The sequence below is a fragment of the Ambystoma mexicanum genome, chromosome 1q (assembly GCF_040938575.1).
Source record: "Ambystoma mexicanum isolate Mex_15411 chromosome 1q, UKY_AmexF1_1, whole genome shotgun sequence".
Lineage (NCBI taxonomy): Eukaryota > Metazoa > Chordata > Amphibia > Caudata > Ambystomatidae > Ambystoma > Ambystoma mexicanum.
Genome location: NC_090922.1, coordinates 1220329274 through 1220350137, shown reverse-complemented (window position 1 = coordinate 1220350137; position 20864 = coordinate 1220329274). Strand labels below are relative to the sequence as shown.

At 45.4% G+C, this 20864-nt stretch overlaps 1 protein-coding gene across 2 annotated transcripts in view; it reads left to right on the top strand.

Annotated features, from left to right (window-relative positions):
* The first annotated feature begins 15878 nt into the window (after positions 1-15878).
* Positions 15879-20864, top strand: part of AK4 (adenylate kinase 4) — a 499316-nt gene continuing 494330 nt past the window's right edge. Inside the window, exons 1-2 of one of the 2 annotated variants that reach the window (XM_069641982.1) lie at positions 15879-16093; positions 16558-16760. In XM_069641982.1, coding sequence (XP_069498083.1) covers positions 16616-16760 — 145 coding nt within the window. In that variant the 5' untranslated portion in view covers positions 15879-16093; positions 16558-16615. Of the gene's footprint in view, positions 16094-16174; positions 16297-16557; positions 16761-20864 lie in introns of those variants that run through there. The other variant, XM_069641983.1, reaches the window with a different exon arrangement.

Sequence of the window (20864 nt, the reverse complement as noted above, 5' to 3'; positions counted from 1 at the left end):
TTAACTTCACTGGTCCGTAAGCTTATGGCAGAGTTTTCAGACAACGATGACTCTGAGGTAAGTTTTATGCCAATCCAAAGTATAATGCAAGTTTTAGAGTTCGATTGTCTTATAGCTCACTCTTGCTCCTTTATATATTTCTTCCCTTGCAGAATGTCCCAAGGTGAATGTTCTGTCTCCGAAAGGATTGAGGTAGAGCCAAGGTAAGAGTCAGTTTTGCACCAAGCACTAATCTTAGCAAGCGATATTGTTCATTAAGAGATTAACCAATTGTCCTCTCTATATTTTGCAGGTGTGGCGCTTCTCCGGAATGAGGGACGTAGGATGATGACTAGCAACACCTCGAGCGGTAATGTAACAAGTAAGTATCTTGCGTTATGAATTTGAATGTCTTTTGCAGAGCGCAGCTCACCTGTTGTTTTTCCTTTCTTTTGCAGATGCAGATGCTCCGAGCGGCGATTTCAACAGAGCACCTCGCAGGATCGTGTGGATGAAAGGAGCCTTGGTGAGTATGCCGCGGCGCTGCTACTGACAGTGCAGCTCTGTAACAGATGTTTTCTTTTCCTCACAGGTGCGGCGACTCCCCGATGAAAGCGACGACTAATGGTGTGGCTCCTGTTCTAATCTTCTTTTCCTTTTCTCTTTTTCAGGTTCGGTTCACAGAGAACAAGACGGATGTAGCTGTAAACTGGATGCTGAGCTGCAGGCACGGTGAGCGTTACGCTGCAGAGATGCAGAAAAACGCGAAGCGTGTGCTGCTCTCCGGGCATGGTTTAAATATCCACCATAAAGTAGCTCCTAGGTAAAATAGTTCCAGTACCACACCCAAGAAAAATAGTCCCTGGAAGAAAGTAATCCCTTCAATGCCTCACGGTGGCCTGTACATGATTTCTCTACAGGATGTCCTGCTTAGTTTTAAAAAAGGCAATATGAGCCTGCTGCCAACGGCGCCAGGACTGAGCCCATAAAGCCCATAGGCGGTTCCTTGAGCCTCCCTAAGTTCTCATGGGTGCCTGTACTCTGGGCAGATGGGTCTGCTCCTGATGTCTGGGGGCAGGCATCGTGACACTGGGTGGCGTGGGGAGAGAGGGGAATGGGCAATGAAGCGGGTAGCAAAGGCCTTGGAGAGGGGCTCAAGTGCCCAGATAAAGTGCCCTATGGGAAAACGGAAGTAGCTTGGCCTCACCAATACAATCACCAGCTGTGGTTGCACACACGGTGCAGAGCTAATTTTGTTGAGGTGCAGGGAACGGCAGATGTTACATTGGTCTACAGTGTTGGCAACAGAAAGTGTCACAGGTGACTTTAAGGACACCCAAGCTACAAGGATGGTTCAAGAGTTTTATATTTTGTAGAACTCAAATGATTCAGAATCTTGATGGTATGTGGCTGAAATGTAGCACAATAAAGGTGCCCCTCTTCAGTCTCCTATGGGTTTCCCACCTCCCTAGTCCAGGATTTCCTGTATCCCAGGTTGGAAACTAGAGATCAGTAACACCAGTCTAAAGTTCTATCTACGGTGATGGCCTCTTTTCTATCTTACCCAATCCTGAGTTATCTACATGCAAACCTATCCTGACAACTCCTCTGTATTTGTACTTTAATCTGGTCTGGTGCCTTTCCAAAGGACCAGTTCCACTCCCTCTGTGTTTTCCCACCCCTTTTGTTCCTGTCCCTGATGTTCCTTCTACTCTCTTCCTCTTTCCTCTTCCTTCCTTACTCAGTTACTTTTCTCAATCCTTCCCATCCTCTTTTCGGCTCTCTCCAACTGTCCCTCTGATGTTCACACAATCTCCTAGCTTCTCTGCTCCATCTTTTCCATACCATCCTCTACATTTCCACACTCACTTCCCCCTCCCACTTTCCTACTGCCCGGTCCTCACTCCTATCTATTCCCTTCTCTGACTTCTATTCACTTTTTGCACTTCCTCAGGCACTCCTTTTACTCTCAGTCATCTATTCTTTCACTCTAACACTACTCAGACCTTTTAGCAACTCTGCCCAAAATGGGGTACAGCAGGAATTGGGTGACAGACAGTGGTACCTTTGTTAAGATGCATGGTACGTGCCAGGGGGGGTTAATCAACGACTTGGACCCCTGACCCCAACCCGTTCCTGTGACTGGGACAAGGCTGGTTCTGGCTTACGCCCTGGTAGTGCCTCTGTTCCAAGTCGTTGCTCTTCTCAAGCTCTCCTTCACAGGGTCAGGCCCCTGTCCGTGTCATAGAAGACAACTCATGGATGTGTCAGAACTTTTTGCCACTGCAGGTAGTGCATTTGTCAAAAAGTCAGGAGAGAAAAGGCTTCTGGAGAAACAGGAAATAAACCTCAACTCTACAAAAAAAAGTCAAAAACTGTTAGTCAAGCCAGGTTTTTCAAATTTCAACAAGTGACTAAATGATGTGACACTTAGAAAGTGTCCCCGGTCCCTGGGTGCACATGTCAGAAAAGGAGAACCAAACTTCAACGGCAAGTAAAATTATCCTCCAAACTCCTGGTCTGGTCCACTGAATTACTCTTTCGCAGTTAGTCTCCTCTTATGCCTACAATGAAAAAGGATTTTTATTCATGTAAGACGAGCAGGCGGCTTATCTGATTGGAAAATGTGACAGCATTTTCAGTTTTTTGTTTTGCAACTACTGTTTGACTATTTACTTCCTGCTGCAAGTTTTTCATACGTCTCATTGTTCAGGGTGGACCTTCAGACCTAGCACTACATATCTGGGGATATTCGTGAGGGGGCCTCAAAAATGGTTTGGCAGCTGCCAATACCCCTCTCCAGAACGTCTTGTTTTGGGGCACGTCGCCATATATGAATGTCATCTCCAACCAGGGTTGTACTGGGCCATAAAATTGTCTCTGGCACCAATGAAAAAGTGGCACACAGTTGCAAATGGCTATTTATTCCTTTTGTGACACTGTTTGAATAGTACCCAAGGGGGAGTTTTTTGATAAATTGTGATGCAAGTTGTGCATGTTAAAGAATATTTGTTCAGCAACACTGGTCAAAACTACTAGCCACATAGTGAAGTAACTCATCAAACTTGTCCACACTGGTCAAAAAAAGTGGCCCAGTTTGACCAAAATATTGGCCCACACCAGCATTTTGTGTTTTTGGATCGACCATGGGCCTATTGCCCCTCTGGGGTCCTATACCATTTATACATGATCTGGTCAAATACATTTCGACTATTGACCCATCTTGTGGACCAATGAAGGTCTCACCGTAAATCTCTCCCACTCTATTTGGCTTGGCTAATTGTATTCCCAAACCTACAGTCCCATTCGAAACAAATATCCCGGCTGTTTCTGGATATTTGTGAATATTGTATATACTTATGAGGTGAATCCCCTCAAGGAAGGTGTTGTATCCGCCTTGCGTCCCGCTACGTGGTGACGCAAGGCGTCTAAATAAAGGCCCCGCCCCCGCGGAGTGGAGGCAGTTCCAGGGCAGAGGACCCAGCTACGAGTGTCTGTGTGTTATCAGCTCCCGCTGGAGCTGCGCCGGGACAGGATATCACACTGGCGACGAGACCCATGGCACACGTACGACGCACCATCAGCTAATTACGGAAACAGCGACACCTGCAACTTTTGGAAACCTAGTGGGGGGGACACACAAAACCCCACCCACCCCAAAAAAAAAGAAAAAATATATATATGTTCTTTTATTTCCAAGCGCTCGTTTTGTGGAGGGAAGGTGCCATATACAGTACATGGACACACAAAAGAACTGTCAAAGTGATCCCCATACAACTAGGGGTCAGAAGAAACGCACGGCACAACTCTGGAAAGCCCCAACACGTGGCAAGTACGGATGGTCATAGCAACCAGGAGTTGTCAAGCACCTGGGAAAGGGAAGCAGACCCATCCACGGCCAAGACGTGAATACACACGCGAGGGAGAATACAGACCTCTGCAGTTACACACTAAAGTGAGGCAGAAAACCCTGTCAAAGGAAAGTGGGCCCTGCCATGGCGACCGGCACATGCACCCCCAGGCACGGCACGCCATCTAGACTAGCTGCAAATTTATCGGTATCTACACCGCAAGTCCGCCCACAAGGTGGCTCCTCTGTTATGATACAGCCTTTTGACCCATTTACTGATCCATCGTAAGTTGGCCCCCGGTGGCAACTATGGATCCAAAAATTTGAAATTACAATGGAATGCAAGGATATCACTACCGCCAGAAAAATGAGATTGCACCTGTTATTGAATGGGGGGGATGAAGTGCTACGTATTTTTAACTCGCTAACCATCGATGATGAGCAGGACATTTACCAGCAAGCAAAGGATGCCTTAACGGCCCATTTTCTCCCACAACTCAATCCTGATTACGAAACATTTATATTCTGTACCACCATTCAAGAAGAAGAGGAGACGTTAGATGCATACCACACCCGACTCAAGAAACTGCCAATATCCTGCGAGTTCAATGACATTGAGAAAGAAATTCGGAGATAGCTCATCAACGGCATCCAATAAGAGAAACTAAGAAGGATGGTACTGAGTGAAAAAGATATCTCATTGACACGCATTCTTGAATTTGGCTGTCGAGGGAACTAGCACACGCCAGGGCAGCTCACATAGGCACCACACTCCAGAAACTACAGCCGGCCCTACGACAGCCATGGTAGCGAAAGTCACAAATCGACAATCAACGAGGGATGAGACTGGTGGAAATCACACGTATGCCAGATGGCAGCCACAAATCCCGGGGCCCATGGAATGTGGATGGTGTGGAGGACCGCAACATGGACGGCGAAACTGCCCGGCACAAGGAACCACATGCAGCGCGATGTGGATACAACTAATTCCTCGACGGAAGAAGAAGGGGATGACACGACCGGGGCCCAACAGGAGCCTGTCAAGGAACAGTGGAAAAAAGGGAGAAAAGTCTACTTTGTGTCAGCCCTTAATCACGGACATGCCACGCCAAGGAAAAGACTCAGGAGAAACAAATGCCATGTCACAATTCAAAACCAACACATTTTGATGACCATAGACATGGGGGCATCCGTGAGTGTCATGCCCATGAGCACTTTTCAGATGCTGCAGCCACAACCGATCCTGAAGGAAACGGACACCCTGCTGTTCACATATGGGTGCAAGAAACCTCTACCCGTGGTCGGCAGGTTCCACACCACCCTCAGTCACGGCAAAACCATGCTACCGTCCAAGATCTACGTGATAAACGTGGGCATCGAATGCCTCCTGCGTGGGGATGCGGCAGAAGACTTGGGGCTGGTGAGTTTTATCTGTGAATTGAAAGACTCACAAGAAGTCGAGAGGCTCCTAGGAAAATACCCCAACCTACTAAAAGGGATAGGATGTTTAAAAGGAAAGTCGATCAGACTCCACATTGATGAGTCGGTCCAACCAAGAGCTGTGAGACACAGGAGGACCCCATTCCACATGCGCGAACAAGTGGAAAAAGAGCTCAGAGCGCTGGAAAAGGCTGGCATAATAGAAGAAGTAACAGGACCCACGCCATGGGTTTCCCCGATGGTGGTCACAAAAAAAACAAAAACAAAGTTCGAATCTGCATAGACATGCGTCTACCAAACGCCGCCATCAAACGAGAACGCCACATTACGCCGACACTGGACGAAATTGTGGCCGACCTCACTGGGTCCAAAATATTTTCAAAAGTGGACCTAAAGGCAGGCTATCATCAGCTGAAGTTACACAGGGAATCCCGATACAGAAACACTTTCTCAACACACATTGGGTTTGCGAAGATACAAGCACCTGAGCTTTGGGATCTCCTCGGCTGCGGAGGTGTTTCAACAAACGATTCAAGAAGGGGCATACCAGATGTCCTAAACGTGAGTGACGACATCCTAATCCATGCCAACGACAGAGAAGAACACATGAAGAGGCTGAACATGCTCCTTGGCAGACTAGAAGGGGCAGGACTAACCTTTCACAGAGAGAAATGTGAATTCTTAAAAACCGAGATATCCTTCTTTGGCTACACGTTCAGCAGTACTGGTATTTCACCGGACCCCCAGAGGGTTTCAGACATCCAGGCCGCCAGTCCACCCACCACGCAGACCAAAGTGCGCAGTTTTTTGGGGATGGCCACGTACTGTGGGAGATTCATCCGAAATTTGGCCACCCTGTCGGAACCCCTTCGAGAATTTACCAAGGTCAATACAAAGTGGGAATGGGGGCCGGCTTGCCAGGAAGCTTCTGAAAACATCAAAGAGTCACTGTCAGCGGACACCACAATGGCGTACTATGACACCACGCTCCCAACTGAACTATATGTGGACGCGAGCCCCGAAGGCCTAGGGGCCATCCTCACACAGGTGACAAAGGAGGGTGAACAAAGGCCAATTGCATATGCGTCCAGAGCTATCACGTTGACAGAGCAACGGTATTCCCACATTGAGAAGGAGGCGATAGCCTTACTATGGGGGTGTCACCATTTCCATCTTTACCTACATGGCAGAAGGTTCACAACATATACAGACCACAAACCATTACTGCCCATCTTCATGGGCACATCCTCCCACCCGCCAGCCAGAATTGCCAAATGGCTATTACACCTCCAACAATACAATTTTGAACTGGCCTATTAGCTGGGAAGCGGAAATCCGGCAGATTTTCTCTCAAGACACCCTCCAGCGGTGACTCAACTGGAGATCCAGGTAGCAGAGGAGACAGAGGAACATATCTGCCAGGTAGTGCGCATCATGAGACCAAAGGCCGTCAGCCTGGACGACATCGCAGAAGAAACACACAAAGACCCATGCTGCAACCTGATAAAGGATACGATTATTTCAGGGGAATTGAGGTCATTCCTGAAGAACACCCACAACAGGACAACTGAAGCAAAGGCGTTCCTCACAGGGATGTTCACCATACGGCAAGACCTATCCATCACGGAACAGGGACTACTACTGAGGGGGAATCGAATCATCATCCCACCGTGCCTCCAGGACAGAATAGTGGCATTAGCCCAGGAAGAAGCACCGGTGAAGCACCGCTTTGCACCGGACCCTGAACGCTGTGCACTGGACTCTTGTGGACTTTGTGCTTAAATTTGCTGGTATTCCAGTTTCACTATCCCTGTGATTGCTTACACATTACTTATCATATGTAGTATATACTACAACTCATATTCCCTTTTTTATACCCTTTTTAGTTACTTTAACTGTGAAGCCCCACCCCCTTTAAGGCATCGCTACAAATTGAGGAAGCCGCGTGCACCAGCGTGCGCGCACCAGGAAGATGCACTGATCTGTTGCTTCGCCACGGCGTCGAGCGGCGTGGTGCCGGTGCTTGGCTATTACTTCTGTTTGTTTTCATTTCACTTTTTGACACATTTACTCTGCGGGGCTGGATGCTGAATAAACCTGAGCCTCTGAGTAAGTGCCCTTTTTTGTTTACATCTCCTGCAGCGCCCAGCTAGTTCAAGATCCACAGGGGTGGATCTTGAACTAGCTCGGGTTCTCGAGTGCGTTTTCTTTTGTGACTGTTCTCACTCACTATGAATCTGCCCATCTACACTCTGCGGACGGGCATGCCTGTTCCGCCGCCCAACCGGTGTGAAAATCCAAGGTTTGATTTAAAAAAAACGAACAACCTCACATAGAAGTTTTTTGATGTAAACAATTGCTCCACACCGAAACGCTTTTTGGCAGTAGCTTCTAAAGCTCCCGCGAATCCAACAAAGGGGTCAAGTGCTATAGACATTAGTGCTTTCTTTCCAGCGAATGTGGCAAAAGTGCCTGATACTCCTCCCCCGACGGCTTGCTTAAATCAAGTGCGAACTGTTAATGGAAGAACAGGGGTGGATTGTGCTAATGTGGTGAAACCCATGCCTGGAGCTTCAGCAGATTGTACGGTGTCATGAGGGCTGTCTGTGACATTGTTGCTACCTCAATTGGTGAGAGTTTTGTTATGGCTTCCAATGATGATGCAGTAATTAATTTGGACTCCATGCATACCGATTACTCTTCTCAAACTTTGTCTGAAAAGTTATTGTTTTCACCCAATATGTGTCCTGTGGTTAGTCCGTCCAGGTCTAGCCTCTCTGCATCCTTTCTGGTTCCTACGCCTAGGCAAACTAGGCAAGGAGAAGCTGGGTCTCCTTCTCCTATAGGAAGCAGAGTGGTAAATTTGGCCTTTGAAGCCATGAACACCTTAGTTAAATTATTTGAATCCTTAAATGATAAGATCTCAGCACAAAGTGCGCAGAGGGCCTCTATTGTGGCCTGGCAGGCCATGCATATAGCTTTGAGGGGAAAAGATTGTGGTGAGCAAAAAACAGTAGCTCTTTCCCCAATCAGGGATCTGGTTACTGATTGTGCCACCTCTCCTATAAGGCAAACCTTTTTTACTCACTCCTTATGGCCTTGTTCGACCTTGGCAGAGAATTCTGCTGTACCTTTATTTACAGAAGTTATTACTGATCCCCTTGTGTCCGATAATGATGAGGTTAATCCCTCTACCCAGTCGCCCACTCAGCCTGAAAGACAAATTTATACCATCTTTGCAAAACCCTTTAAAAGGAGTTTCTGAATGCCCTCTGAACAAAAATGTGGGTTTGAAGAAGTCTGGTAGTGAAACTGGGGTTGACCCTATGCAAAAATCTAAGAATGTTAAATATAAGAAGAGTTTAAAATCTGGTTCCACGAAACAGTTTATCAACGCTTTGAATATTCCATCTAAAAGCGCTACTGTAGCTACAGCAGAAGTTGTGAAAAAAATATATGGAACTGAACCATCTAAAAAAGATTAAAGCGGGAGTGGCTAACCGAAAGGTTACCCAAGAGCCGTATGCTCCCTTGGATAATCTTGTGGATGTGTTACAGAGTGAACCTAATTCCATCATTACTCCAAGTTTGGAAGAAGGGCCCATGACGGTCACTCCAGCTTCCAAGCAATGTAATACGCCTGCAGGCCCAAGTGGCATAAGTGACAGGCGGGAAGAAATCAGAAGGGAACTGGACGCCTATATGTCTAGGTTTTTGCAATTGCCCAACATAGGTGTCCTCAAAACTGTGACCTTTGGTGCTATGGGTTCAAGCACTGCAGGTCTTAAATCCAAAGCTTCAGATCCAAACAAGATTGAGACCCAGTTCTCCTTTAGCTGTACAAAATGAACATTGCCGCTCCCAAAATCAAGAAGGTTCCTCGGGGTGGGTGAAGCCCATATCTGACTCCTTTGAGGGGAGGGGAGATGAAATAGCTCAGTTACTTCAAGCCCTTCTACTCAAACCAACTTCCAGAGCCTCAATGCCTGAGGACCCAAAACCAAAACCACCTCACAAGCAGCCCTTTAAAAAACCAATGACGAACCCCAAACAAAACACACATGTAAACACATTAATCCTCAATATCTGCTAAATAGGTATAGTATTTTGGAAATATTCTCCGATGTTCATCAACTTGAGGACATAGGCTCAGCAGACATTGAACAAATCGAATTTTTGAATGAGAATGTGTTAACCAGCATTTGTCTGAAATTGCGATCAAGGTTGGTACGTAACATCATTTGGGCAGCTAAGAGCAAATTATTTGAACTGGGTTTTATTCTATTGTTGGGTCCTGCTGAGAGCGAAGACCATGAGAAAGGTTCCATTTCTAAGTCAGACTTAATTAACGTGAAGGAATGTGTCCAGACTATGCCATCCCAATGTGTGTGTAACTGTATGACAAAAAGTTAACTAACGCAACAGTGTGACAATGATGTGATAAAGTTTGCCTCGTGGAATACATGTGGGCATTCTCATTTGTTTAACAATTCGGATTCCCATCTAAATAATTATGATATCATCTTGTTGCAAGAAACATGGCTGACTGTGTCCCCAATTTGGCATGAACACATCATGCATTTCACTCATGCCGTGTGTGGGGATAAAGGACGTCCCATGGCTGGTTTTATCACTTGTATTAAAACCTGTTCAGAGATTAAAATTTATTTTATTTATTTTTTATTTATTTACATTTATATAGCGCACAAACAGCCCAGGGGCATTGAGGCGCTGTTACTTGCAATGACTTAGTTACATGGTGCAGGTAAGATAGCGGTTGTTGACACATTGTAAATGTTGCTGGATGACATACTGTTGTTACAGATATTGCTTTTGATCATATGATACAATATACATGGGGTAATCGTGCTAGTATGTCTAGCCTTATGTGAACAGGGTAGTCTTAAGCGTTTTGCAGAAGGTGGTGAGGTCCTCTTTTTCACCGAATCCATTTCTGCAATTGTCCATAATATCCATCAGAACTACGCTGTACGCGTTAGTTAATATATACTGGAACTGGCAGGGCATTGATGATTCGAAATGTTTTAATGATCTTGATTGTTTGTTGAACTATCTTACCTTGCTCCCAGATGTGGCACACACAGTGTTGGCCGGGGATCTCAATTTGCATCTGTTTTCACCTGAGAAAGCTGGGGAGTCTGTTCGACAAACTCAATGGAATTACTTCATGTCTTCTCGTGGCCTAAAAATGCTTAATGGTTCATGCATGGATGTTAATCCGCCAAATTTCACCTGGCATCGTTGGCAGTCTCAAGCCATTATTGACTATGTGTATGTGGACCCTAAGTTGATGCCATTGGTAAGACAGTTTCAGACAGTGCCAGTCTCAGTTAGTGACCCTATTATATTAGTCAGTTCGTGGCTTGCTCCCCCCAAAGGTTTGGCATAAGTAGAGACAAAAAAATACCATGGGACCGTGAGGTCCAACACTCAGGTCAATCGGGTAAAATGGACTGAAGAAAGTCTTATACAACATGCTTCTTTGCTTACATCTGCGTTTGCCCATTCCTGACTAGCTGGGCAAAAATCCAATGTGTGCTATTTTGATCTTATGCAGAAGCATTTAGTATGCCAGCGAAAATCCTCTACATCTACAGTAGTGAAAAGACATTTGTTTGATGCACAGGTCAAAAATAAAAACGAATTTCGTGCACTGAAACAGAAAGCTGTTCAGTTGCCAGTGAACTCAGAACAGCGGCCTTGGTTAAAATAAAAACACACTATGGAAATTGGTTGCGGCAACATCACGCAGCATTATGGCAAAAGGATGGGGAGCACATGCTCAATCCAATGTGTAATCAAAACACCGCACAAATTTGGACAACTCTCAATGAAGCTATTAGCACTCCACAAACGCTAATCCAGGGTCATAATGTTTCCGAATTGGCATGGATTGAGTACTTTAGGGCTACGTATGCCACTACTGCTTCTGTTCATGTAACACAAGAGGAGGCCCAGGTTTCAGATTTCCATCTTGAGATACTGAGAACAGACATACGATACTATATCTCTTCAATAAGTCAATCCAGAGCGCCAGGCCCTGATGGGTTATCTAATAAGACCTTAAAACTAAACATTGATTTGTGGACTGAGATATTGTGCCAAATTTTTCAACACATCAATATTACACAGCTGATCCCCAATTCCTGGAAGCATTCTATTATTATCACCTTGTTTAAAAAGGGTGATAGTAGCTTACCACAAAGTTATAGACCAATTGCTTTGTTGGACGCTCCAGGAAAATTCTATAGTCGGATTGTGTTACAACAATTGAATGAATGGACAAAGCTCGCAGGCAAACGAGATCCTTTTCAGGCAGGTTTTGTCTCGGGTTTGGGTACTTCCCCTAACATGCTGCTTCTTAATCTGATTAAGAGCAAGTATGCTGAACGTGGACAAAACCTATATATAGTGTTTGTTGATTTTAGCAATGCTTTCGACTCTGTAGACCGTCAGTTGTTGTTTAAGAAGTTAGAGCAAAATGGTTGTCCTAGATCTATACTTGCCATTCTCAAATCATTGCATACAGACTCGTCACTCCAATTCAGATTGTCTTTGGATGGAATGTTGACTGCCTCGATTCCAATTTGTCAAGGACTAACACAGGGGTGTATCCTGGTCTCAACAATATTCAATTTGTTCCTACTTGACTTGGGCTCCAACTTTGCAGATGCCATCTCTGGTGCACCTAAACTGGGTGTACAGAAAATCATCTGGCTCTTATATGCAGATGATCTTGTCCTATTGTCATGTTCTCCTGGTGGGTTGCAAAATTTGTTGGACAAACTTCAAATCTATGTGAGTGAAAATCATCTTACTATTAATCTTGCTAAGACTCAAGTGGTAACTTGTGTTCCTAATGCCAAAAAGAAGTTGTTTAGTTATAAGTGGTCATTACAAGATCGGGAGGTAGTCGAAGTTATTCAATATAAATATCTGGGGCTTCCATTCACCAGGTGGCAAAATGAACAAATCTATTCGGCACTCTTAGATGCGAAAGTTTGCTCATTAACATCCCAAGCAAACATACTACTGTATAGATATGGGAAATTTACGTTAAACCATGTCTTAAGGTTTTACCAACAAAAAACAGTTCCCATTATTAGTTATGGAGCCGAAACAAGAACTCCTAAGGAGAGACCCTTTTGGCATCAACTTCAATCCAGTTTTTGGAAAGCTGTTTTAAAGCTCCCCAAATGTACTCCATTATCGATGATTAGGTATGAATTGGGAACTGTGTCCTTGCATAATCAAATAGTTTGGAAGTTTTGCTTGTTGTATAGAAAATGTCTCATAAGTGCCAACGTTCCAAATGTGTTGGGTATTCTTGCAAATCACATACTCATCCCTCGCATTGTTTTTGCGAAAAAATTGAATAACTATGTGTTGGATGCATTATCTAGTGCTGGCATATCGCTTAATCTTTTGTTATTGAATCCAACCAAAGCTAGACAAAAACTTTATCAAAGTGATTGGATTCACACTCGCAGTCAATGCCTGGATTATGTGGATAGTGATTCCCTAGTGCAGCCTCATAAAAAATGACGCACCATGGAACAGTACTTAGTGAAATGTCCATCTAATTACAATAGATCCCAACTGTTGAGCATTCGATTGAATTTGTGTGCGAACATGAGCGATCTTGGGAAGAAGATGGATTATTTCCAAAAATGAAACATTTTGTCGGTATTGTAAGGATGTCGAACAGATTGAAACATTGCGGCATTTGGTTGTTGATTGTCAAGCTTTGAGGGAAATTCGGAAACAATTGTTTAAGATGTACAGTCCTCTTGCTCTGCCTCGATCTAGTGAGGAAGTCTGGGCTTATCTTTTGTCCAATGCTAAAGCCTCTATTCAAATTGCACTAGTCCAATTTGTCAATGCAGTCATTCCTCCTTGTGTATTGTAGGTCATAATTTGCCACTTATAATGTTACGCTGTATATTTGGAGATCTAGTATTCATAAGAAATTGGTATTGTGCTCCGTATTTGTACTGGTGAATTTTCTTTTATGTTGAAATCTTAATTGGTTATATGTTTTCTAAATTTTAATTGTTAAAATTGACGAATGTTAATTGTAACGTGAACAATTCTTGTGAATAATTTTGTAAGGTTGATATCATTCAGCCAACCAAAATAAAAAAACATTTAAGAAAAAGATAAAAAATAGTGGCATTAGCACATGAGGGCCACCAAGGAATGATACGAACAAAAGCTTGCATCCGGCATCGAGTGTAGTTCCCGCAGAAAGATGAGAAAGTCGAGAGACTGATTAACACCTGTCTACCCTGCCAAATAACCGGAGCTCCACCTGACCCAGAACCAATCCAAGCGGCAGCGCGAGGACTTGGCAGATGGGACGCAATAAGTATTGATTTTTGCAAGTTACGAGAAGGCCTCTACCTCCTAGTGGCCATTGATGACCATTCCCGATACCCTGAAGTCGAGATTGTAAACTCCACTGCAGCGGAGGTGGTAATTCCTGCGATTGAGAAAATGTTTGCGACGCATGGACTGCCCACAAGAATTAAGAGTGACAATGGCCCCCCATTCCAAAGGGAGGAGTTTAAGCAATACCTACAAGAACTAAACATACATTACCACCACATCATGCCAAGGTGGCCACAGGCAAATGGGGATGTGGAACGATTTATGAGGACACTCAACAAGGTCCTGAGAGTATCATGGGCAAATGCCAGTCCCTGGAAAGTTGATTTATATCGGTTCTTGCGAAACTATAGGGTCACACCTCACAGCACGACTGGCATCCCGCCGGCAGACCTGATGTTTGGCACAGTCATAAAGTCGTCCATACCGCACCACCCCAGCAGAAGCCCGGACAGAATTGACAATGAGCGAACAGAAGAAAGGAGAACTGGAGCTAATGCACACATGAGTGCCAAGAGAAGGGCGAAACAATCCAACCACCAGGTGGGTGACCAGGTGGTCAAGCTGCGGAATCCGACGAAATCCAAACTGGACTTTCGCTATGAGGCCGTCCCATGTACCGTCAGCAAGAGACAAGGAACCATGATAACCGTGCAAAGAGGACACCGACAAGTGACTTGAAATGCGTCGTGGTTCAAGGCCGTGCCAAGAAACCTGTGGACCGACGGGGACTGTCCCTGAGAAGATGACGACCACCTGCCGAGTGGTGGAGAACCTGAGCACCCGCAAGGCGGAGAAGAAGCAGATGACAGAATGTTGGAGCTGTGGAATGAACCAGAAATGTGTGAGCCGGACACTGAAGGTGAGACCCCCAATGAGACAGTGGGTACCCAGTTCCAGGGATGGGGGATATGGTTTGCGAAGCGCCACCCAGCTGCCAGTTCGGTTTAAAGACTATGTGTGGTAATCCGCCCCCGCGGACTCTAATAAGGGGAGGCACCCTGTATGTAGTTTAAGTAGTGGCAAATGCATGTGACACGTTTTGTTTGTTTGATTTAAGTTAAAATAAAGGAGGAATGTTGTATCCGCCTTGCGTCCCGCTATGCGGTGACGCAAGGAGTCTAAATAAAAGCCCCGCCCCCGCAGAGTGGAGGCAGTTCCGGGGCAGAGGACCCAGCTACAGTGTCCTGTGGTATTAGCTCCCGCTGGAGCTGCACCACTGAGGCCTACCTCCTGGGCCTCGTACACCCTGTCCCCCGGCTGCCGCAGCGCCGGGACAGGATATCACAGAAGGGTTGGATACCATGAGTTTTCCAAACCGAGTTTGTGAGTGGCGGCTTTTGTTTTTAATGAGATGAAGTAGCCACTTTCTCAATTGTACGCAAGACAGTCTGTCTCGTTCTAAAACATAGCTCTCAACCATTTCTGTTGCAAAGGCGGGTGAAATCACCCGATTTTGTTTATGGCGGGTGAGACGCCCATTGAAATGAATGGGCGTGCAGGAGGCTTGGCGGGTGAGTCAGCCCTTTACAAGGCTGGTGACACCCGCCAAAAGCGTGTGAGTTGAGAGCTATGTCTAAAACTTGGAATTTGTTTTTACTAGCCTCAAAAAGATGGTATGCTATCGCACCTAAACATATCCCCGATTATCTTTTTTCCACGTTTGAAATGAGCCTTTTAATGAGGCGGGGGCGGTGGGGTGGATTGTGGAGTATGGTGCATCAGCTTTCATGTATGTACTATTACATACTCATTTGTTATTTCTTCAGCATTGTAATGTTGCTGGCCACATCCCCTGGAGATAAAAGACATGCAGATAACTGCCTGAATAATTGAAATACAGTAGGTCAAAAACTCTTAGCACAAAAAGGAACGGAATTCACGGCAGCTTTAAACAAGCCCGCACTGTGTGGTGAAATACAGCAATACAGTTTTTGTTTAAATATATTTTGTTTTCCAGCATAACTCAGTGACCTGCTAGAAGACAGCTCCTTTTAGCAGCTATCTTGACAGTCAGTAGACATGTATGCATGTCGTGCCTTCAGGGCAGCCGAGGTACTGAATGCTGCAGGTCATGCCTGGTACTTGTAGTTCGTTAACACATTTAGGTTCATAGATTCTATGACAAGGATCAGCAATCGAACTACAAGTGCCGGGATGCGACGCGTACCAGGGGCGGTGATTGCTTCCCTGCGAGCGGAGCACACAGCATTCTTCGCTGCTGATGTGGGAAGGAACTGCTGCTGTTGCACACCGCTCCGCACAGGTCCAAGCCTCTGAGCTGCCGTTTGCAGAAAGATACATAGCACTGTGCCAGCTGTAGCTGAGTGAGAAGGAGCTGGGCGACATCTCACTAACATTTCGGCAAATTAAACGCCATATTGCAGACACTTTGAAAGACCCAGAAAAGAGGCGGTGAGTTGGCTTCCCCCTGGTCTGTATGTATACTGCTGCAACAGAATAAGCTAGAACACTTCGCCTAGTGTAGGTGGGCGGGGCGCGAGTACACACGCTTGCAAGTGAGACGTTCAAAGTGTGAAGCGAATGCACCGTTGAAGAAGAGTTCGTGCACCCAGAGGAGCAAACCCGGAGCGACCCTTTCTGGACCCCAGATAGTGGTAGATGCTACAGTGTAGTTTATTGCCACCCGCGCGCCGCGCAGCTTGACACGGCGTTCGCGTGTTTCCATTGTGCATGATTGTCCTTGAACTTTCGGTGCGTGCGCCTGTGTTACTTGACAGCTGCCTGGCACCGTCTGTCAGTGCAGGGCTCTCGTGCACTCCTCACGCTGCTGCGGTTGAGGCGTGGACGCGGGGATTGTTGCACGCGCCGTGCCCTTTTGCTGCTAGTGATGGGAGCTCTTTCTGTCTTGCCCGCAGGCTCTGTGTGGACGACTCCCGGGCAAGTTTGTCGTGGCTTGTTGCCTCCGCCTGCTCAATGGCTTCCAAGCTCCTGCGTGCGGTTATCCTGGGGCCTCCGGGCTCGGGCAAGGGCACGGTCTGCCAAAGGATCGCCAACAACTTCGGCCTCAAACACCTCTCCAGCGGGGACTTTCTGCGGAAGAACATCAAAGCCAAAACTGGTGAGTGCTGCCTCTGGGCGCGGAAACGCTGATATTTATTCTAAGTGAGGCACCCCTGGCCCTCGCAACAACTCTCGGAGAACGCCTGGGAACCCGAGAGACGCCACTCTAGCGCTTCTGCTCCTCTACTTAAGGCATTGCATAGTCCAGCCTGCCCCACCAATCATGACAAAGTATAAGGTAGACGCCTTCCTCACAGTGGGAACGTGCATTTCTTTAGATGGGCCGCTCACCAGGGTATGTGATTATGTGGTGGGAGGGCCTTTGGGATGTGCTAATGATAATGCTCTGTTATTTATATAGCGCCTTAAGCCAAAGCACTTTACAGACAACATGTTTACATACATTTATCATCCCAACCGAAGTTTGCCCTCATTTATCGACTTCGGAAGGCCTTGTCGGGGTAAGAACCTGCGGCCTGCAGATCACACATATATCACAGCAACGAGCGCTCAACCCTCTGAGCTATGTTACATAATATAACAATAACTCCATGGTTAGCTTTGTGAGAGGATCGATACCTTTTGCCGACTTGTCCCAGAGACCTTATCGAGTTTCTCCCTCAATCTCGTCAAGACTGTTCACGCAGGGGCAGGGCCAACTTGACCCTTCCATTAAACCGCATATAACTGGGTGGATAGTGTTCACTGTCCCTAAACGCCAACTCTGACCACAGGTCTTGGTGACGCCTTCAAGTCCTGGCTATAGTCTGGCGCCAGCTTTCTAAAAAGCCATTAGTTGAAGGTGACCTTTGTAACAAGGAGCCTGCAGAGACCTACGAGGGGTACAACGGAATACTGGGCATTACTGGTAAAATGAAGGGATGATGTTCTAGATTGGGGACTCCTGGCAGCCATGGGAGCTCTCTTCTGCCTGATTGAAATCCCTTAGTACCCTCACTGCGAGAGAGTAAGCCCAAACACTTGTTTGCATACACTTACGCAGTGATCACTGGGAGACCATTTTCGTAGTCCTGTGCTGTCTTGGGTGACCACGTCTTGGTACAATTTTCTCTCGCTCCATTTTACAGACCATCTTCGCTCCTGACGAGGAAAAAATTGTGTAAAAACCCGCCCAGATGTGTCTTGTCGGACGCATGGGTTTCTGTCACTCTGCCTTGACGTGTGGACAGTTGGAGAGCATCCTTTCGCCATGTGTGTCGATGTTGATAACCTGATGGTCCAACTTGAACATTATATGGATGATGTATTGGAATGGGCGAATATTTTTGAAATTCACTGGTGTAAACGAGACTTTGGATTATAAGTATTGGTGAAGCCAGGCTACATTGAGAGCTGCGAATGCAGTGTGTCTGACACCACCCTGAATGGCCTGGGAAGTGCAAAGCGTCTTTGCCACAATTTCAGGACGTGTTTAGAAACTAATGCGGACAGGTGTGAAACCCAAGCGAAGTGTTGATGGAACGTCATCAAGAGCCGAATATTCACTCATTTACGCCAGAGGTGAAGAGCAGTGCGAGTGTCTGGCAGTAGCCGAAATAGTTTTGGGCACTGGGTAATTCGTACATCTAACTGGGTTTAATTATTACTTTTATTAATTATTTGGGTGCGTGGAACGGTGTAGCGTAGCTCTCCTGCGCTAAAATGTATTATGTCTTTTCTTGAAAATAACTGGAAAAATGTTTAGCAAAAATACTTATTGCTATTTTTGGTCTTTATTTGAAATAACTTAGGTGGCTTTGCCCACCAGACCCTTTTTACTAAGCAAAGTGAACAGTTGACACAATATATTGGATGAAGTAGTCCCAACTGTATACTCTGAAGATATTGCAAAGGCGTTCATGTCCAGGTGGAGGCACAAGGTTCCATCTGACAGCCTTTTTAAAGTCACAGAGCTCTGAGATTGTGCAAGCTAATAGAAATATAATCTCTCTGACAGCAGAGGTGGAGTGCCACCAAGCCCTTCCACAATTTCAAGTCCATGCTGCCGTCTTCTTTTCCAGACTCTTTTTAAATAAACATGTCTGTGGTTTATTTCTCCTTTCCTGCTGCTATTTGACACCTTTTGAGCTTCCTTTTATTTATCTGCACTTTCTGTCCCCCGATTTATTCATCTTTCTAATTTTCTTTCTCTTCCCCTCTTCATGCTATATCTGCAGTTTCTCTTTATCTCCTTCTCCCTTAATGCCTCTTTCAGCAATTCTTCTTTTTTCATTCATTAATTGTTCTCCCATTATTCTAGATCTGCTTCAGCATTTCTCTCCTTCCTTTTACACAACCAGGGCTCCTCTTGTGCAAACAGTACTCAGCAGCCAAGTACCATTCTTCACAATCCACCATTGAGCGTTTTATATTTGTTGTTTTGTATTGCATTCCATGCAAACGGGATGCTTCATGCTGCTTAGGTGGAATGATGGGGGCGGCAACATTCAGGGAAGAGGAGGGCAAAGGGAGAGGCACACTGGATGCCAAATGAGCGAGTTTGGTTAGATGTGTTGGTTGGTATTTGCATCTGGTGAAGTAGTGTTTGCCTTTTTCTATTACTGTGCGCAGGGGCTTTTAACCACCTTACCCAAACACTCCCATTATTTAAGAAGTGAGTACTCAGTTGTACATAAAGCAAGTTTATTTTCCAGTTCTCTGGGGAGAAGTTAGATGATGTTGCAGGACCAAACTAACCCAATTCTCAACAAGCCACACCAGGTCACATCTTTTATGCAGTTTTTGCAACAGTTAAAACACTAACAAAATACTTTATTGCAATCCACCCCAACCATGATTGGACAAAAGCATCTTCAAAGAAATGCCATCTTTTCCTAATTCCTACGTTTTCATTGGGCAATTTTATCTTGATAGTCATCTTAAAATCATATTCATAACACGTATCTCCATAGGATTCGTACGTAGTAGATCATGACATCAGCACATGACTAAACATTTGTATTGAAACATAATTCATTACTAGCAATAACTGGCCTAAGCCGTCTAAACCCTAACTCTTGATTTGCTCATGGCTCACATGAATATTCCCAGCGATATGAGACAAGGTGGGAGAAAGATTTCTCTTTCAGTTAGTGATGTTATCTCATTCACCAGGTCACCGTTCCATTGAAAATCGCTAATCTACAAAACTCCCACTTCACCCAATTGAAACTCCTGAATAGCCTTAGGCACTGGCTTACCCTGTGTTTTACTACTGACCAAAATAAATAATGAAATACCTTCTGTCACTGTCTCAGGCATCAGGCAATTACATCTACTATCTATGATACATATCAGACCATAAAAACTCATGGCTATTTTCTACAGTTGTACTGACCGCGAAAGTTATCAAGTTACTTATTCACCTATCCCCTTGCTCCTAAAACATCACAGAGCCAGTTTCAAAGTTCACTTTGCAAAACAGCCCTCGACTGCCGTGTTTCTGATTCATTTGTGAGATTCATGAATTCCCCATGTATTTGTTTTATTGTACATGTATGTTTTTACATTGGGTGGGTTTAACATTTTATCTTTCTGCACACATGCAAGCTAATATGTATCCATTTCTAGACCAACAGGAACAATAAAGTAAAATATCCCATCCCTAATTAACTATACTTTGATACCTATGACATTGCAACATGGCAACCATCTTGCCGCCACCCCCAGTTAGCAATACGGTGCGTGCAACATGAACCCCTTGTAATCACAGGGACCTTTCCTGACCACCCCAACATCGCATATGTGTCACGATGAAGACACTCGCAGAGAAGTAAGTTAAACTAACACCGTTACTGGGGCCCGTACACAGGCTTCTACAGCAGCTGCCACCGAACAGATCAAACTCCCCCACTCCCCGCATCTGTTTCATGGCGCACAACGCGGAAAGCCTTGCACCATGGACCAAGCGCATCATAACTCATCTCCCTTTCAGCAGACAGTAACCATAAGTTTCATGAATTTACAAATGGTTCTAATCGTAATACACATCTTTGAACTTGCTTGAACAACCAACATTTCGTCCAATATGAGCTCCTGTACGCTGCCTATTCTCACAAAAAAAGTTCATCCGTTATTTCACATTTCCATTCTCTCACCTCTGCACCACCAACTTGACGGTCTTCCCCTACACCCTCACAGGGTACTGAATTGTTCAAGTCAT